The sequence below is a fragment of the Nicotiana attenuata genome, unplaced genomic scaffold (genome assembly GCF_001879085.1).
Source record: "Nicotiana attenuata strain UT unplaced genomic scaffold, NIATTr2, whole genome shotgun sequence".
Classification (NCBI taxonomy): domain Eukaryota; kingdom Viridiplantae; phylum Streptophyta; class Magnoliopsida; order Solanales; family Solanaceae; genus Nicotiana; species Nicotiana attenuata.
This window is the reverse complement of record NW_017688176.1, coordinates 1-1,871: the sequence shown is the minus strand read 5'-3', so window position 1 is coordinate 1,871 and position 1,871 is coordinate 1. Positions and strand designations below refer to the sequence as shown.

General features: G+C 38.6%; 1 protein-coding gene across 1 annotated transcript in view; it reads left to right on the top strand.

Moving 5' to 3' along the window:
• Positions 1 to 1,101, top strand: part of LOC109222321 (uncharacterized mitochondrial protein AtMg00810-like) — a gene marked incomplete at its 3' end in the record, with an annotated part of 2,406 nt that extends 1,305 nt beyond the window's left edge. Inside the window, exon 2 of the mRNA XM_019386685.1 lies at positions 13 to 1,101. Coding sequence (XP_019242230.1) covers positions 13 to 1,101 — 1,089 coding nt within the window. The remainder of the gene's footprint in view (positions 1 to 12) is intronic.
• Positions 1,102 to 1,871: the final 770 nt, after the last annotated feature.

Here is a 1,871-nt window from a genome sequence, read left to right as displayed (position 1 = left end):
ATGTTCCTTTAGTGTGTAAATTGAAGAAATCACTTTATGGGCTAAAACAAGCTTCTAGGCAATGGTTTGCAAAGCTTTCAGAATCTCTCATTTCAAGAGGCTACTCTCCTAATAAGAATGACTCCTCTCTTTTTACCAAAGTGACTACAACTTCCATTGTCCTTCTTGCTATTTATGTGGATGATCTTCTTTTGGCTGGAAATGATGATGCTGAAATGTTAAGCCTGAAATCGTTCCTTGATCATCAATTCAAGATCAAAGACCTTGGGAGTGTCCATTATTTTTTGGGTCTTGAGATTTCTAAGGTGGATCAGGGGTTTCTTATCAACCAACAGAAGTACACAAAGGAGCTCCTCTCTGAATTCCATTGTTCAGAGGTCAGACCTGCTCTCACACCCCTTGATCCTCATGTCAAATTATCTGTTGACTCAGGGGAAGCTCTTCCTGATCCTACTGTCTATAGAAGATTAATTGGCAAGCTGAATTTCCTCCAACATTCCAGGCCTGACATCTCTTATTCCGTGCAACATCTCAGTCAATTTCTTGTGTCTCCTAGAGTTCCTCACATGCTGGCTGGTTTGCATGTTCTCAAATACCTCCTCAATGATCCTACCCAAGGCATTCTGCTGAGTGCTGCCCTTGATTTCTCCTTGAAGGCTTATGCAGATTCTGACTGGGCTGCTTGCCCCATTTCCAGAAAGTTTGTGACTGGGTATTATGTGGTTCTTGGTGATTCCCCTATTTCCTGGAAATCTGAGAAACATCCTATTGTCTCTCTTTCTTCCGTTGAAGCAGAATATAGAGCTTTAAGGAAGGTTGTTGCTGAGGTGGTTTGGCTAACAAGGTTGTTAGCTGACATGGGGCTGTCTATTACTACTCATGTCCCTATTTTTTGTGATAGTCAGGCTGCCCTTCACATTGCTAGAAATCCTGTTTTTCATGAACGCACCAAACACATTGAGGTGGATTGTCACTATGTGAGGGATGTGCTTTCTTCTGGCCTTATTGTTCTTAAACACGTATCTTCTGCAGATCAACTTGCCGATGTTCTGACCAAGGCTTTGACAGGTGTTCCCCATCATAAGCTCTTGTGTAAGCTGGGTGTGCACTCACCCTCCAGCTTGAGGGGGGATGATAGAGTAAGGAAATTATTAGACTTAAACCCAGGATGGTTTTTCATTTCTGTTCTATTGGACCTTTTGTATAGTTGGGCCTCTTTTCTTTCTCTTATACTGCGAACCGGCCCATGTCCGGATATTATTAATTATTTGGACTAAAGTGTACATACTAATAGACTGATTAAAGTCTATTGGGAATAATCGATCATTTTCGTCTCTTTCTATTTACCTAATGGTTTTTTAGTTTCTCTCTAAACACCGACTAGAACCTAGGGTTTTCTCTAGAAATTTAATCTCTCCTTACAAGTTAACAGAGAAAGAACACCATTTTTATAAATGATAATTACGTGGGCCTCTCTATTGACTTCTCCAAATCAAAGCTGTGACTAAATTCTATCATGGCAAACTTTTAAAAAAAAAGTGTTAATGAAAATAAAAGTGTTTTCATGTGACTCGCCTCAGAAGAAAGGGCAAGATCATGAATGAAATAAAAGCATTAGGTGACAGTGCTCTTAGCCTTATTTAAAATTGCCATAAAAGGGGCTAAGAAAAGTTTGGCATGTACCTATTGTTTTTTTAAAAAAAAACGAAAAAAAGAGGAGAGGTTTGAAACAAAGTTTGTGATAAATGTCCAAGAATATCTTCACTTTGGGTGTTTCTTGCAAAAAAAAAAAAAAAAAAAACGAAGAAGTAGAACTAACAAAACGTAAATGAATGTAACTTGCTGAAAATAGACATAAAGACAAGAAAGAA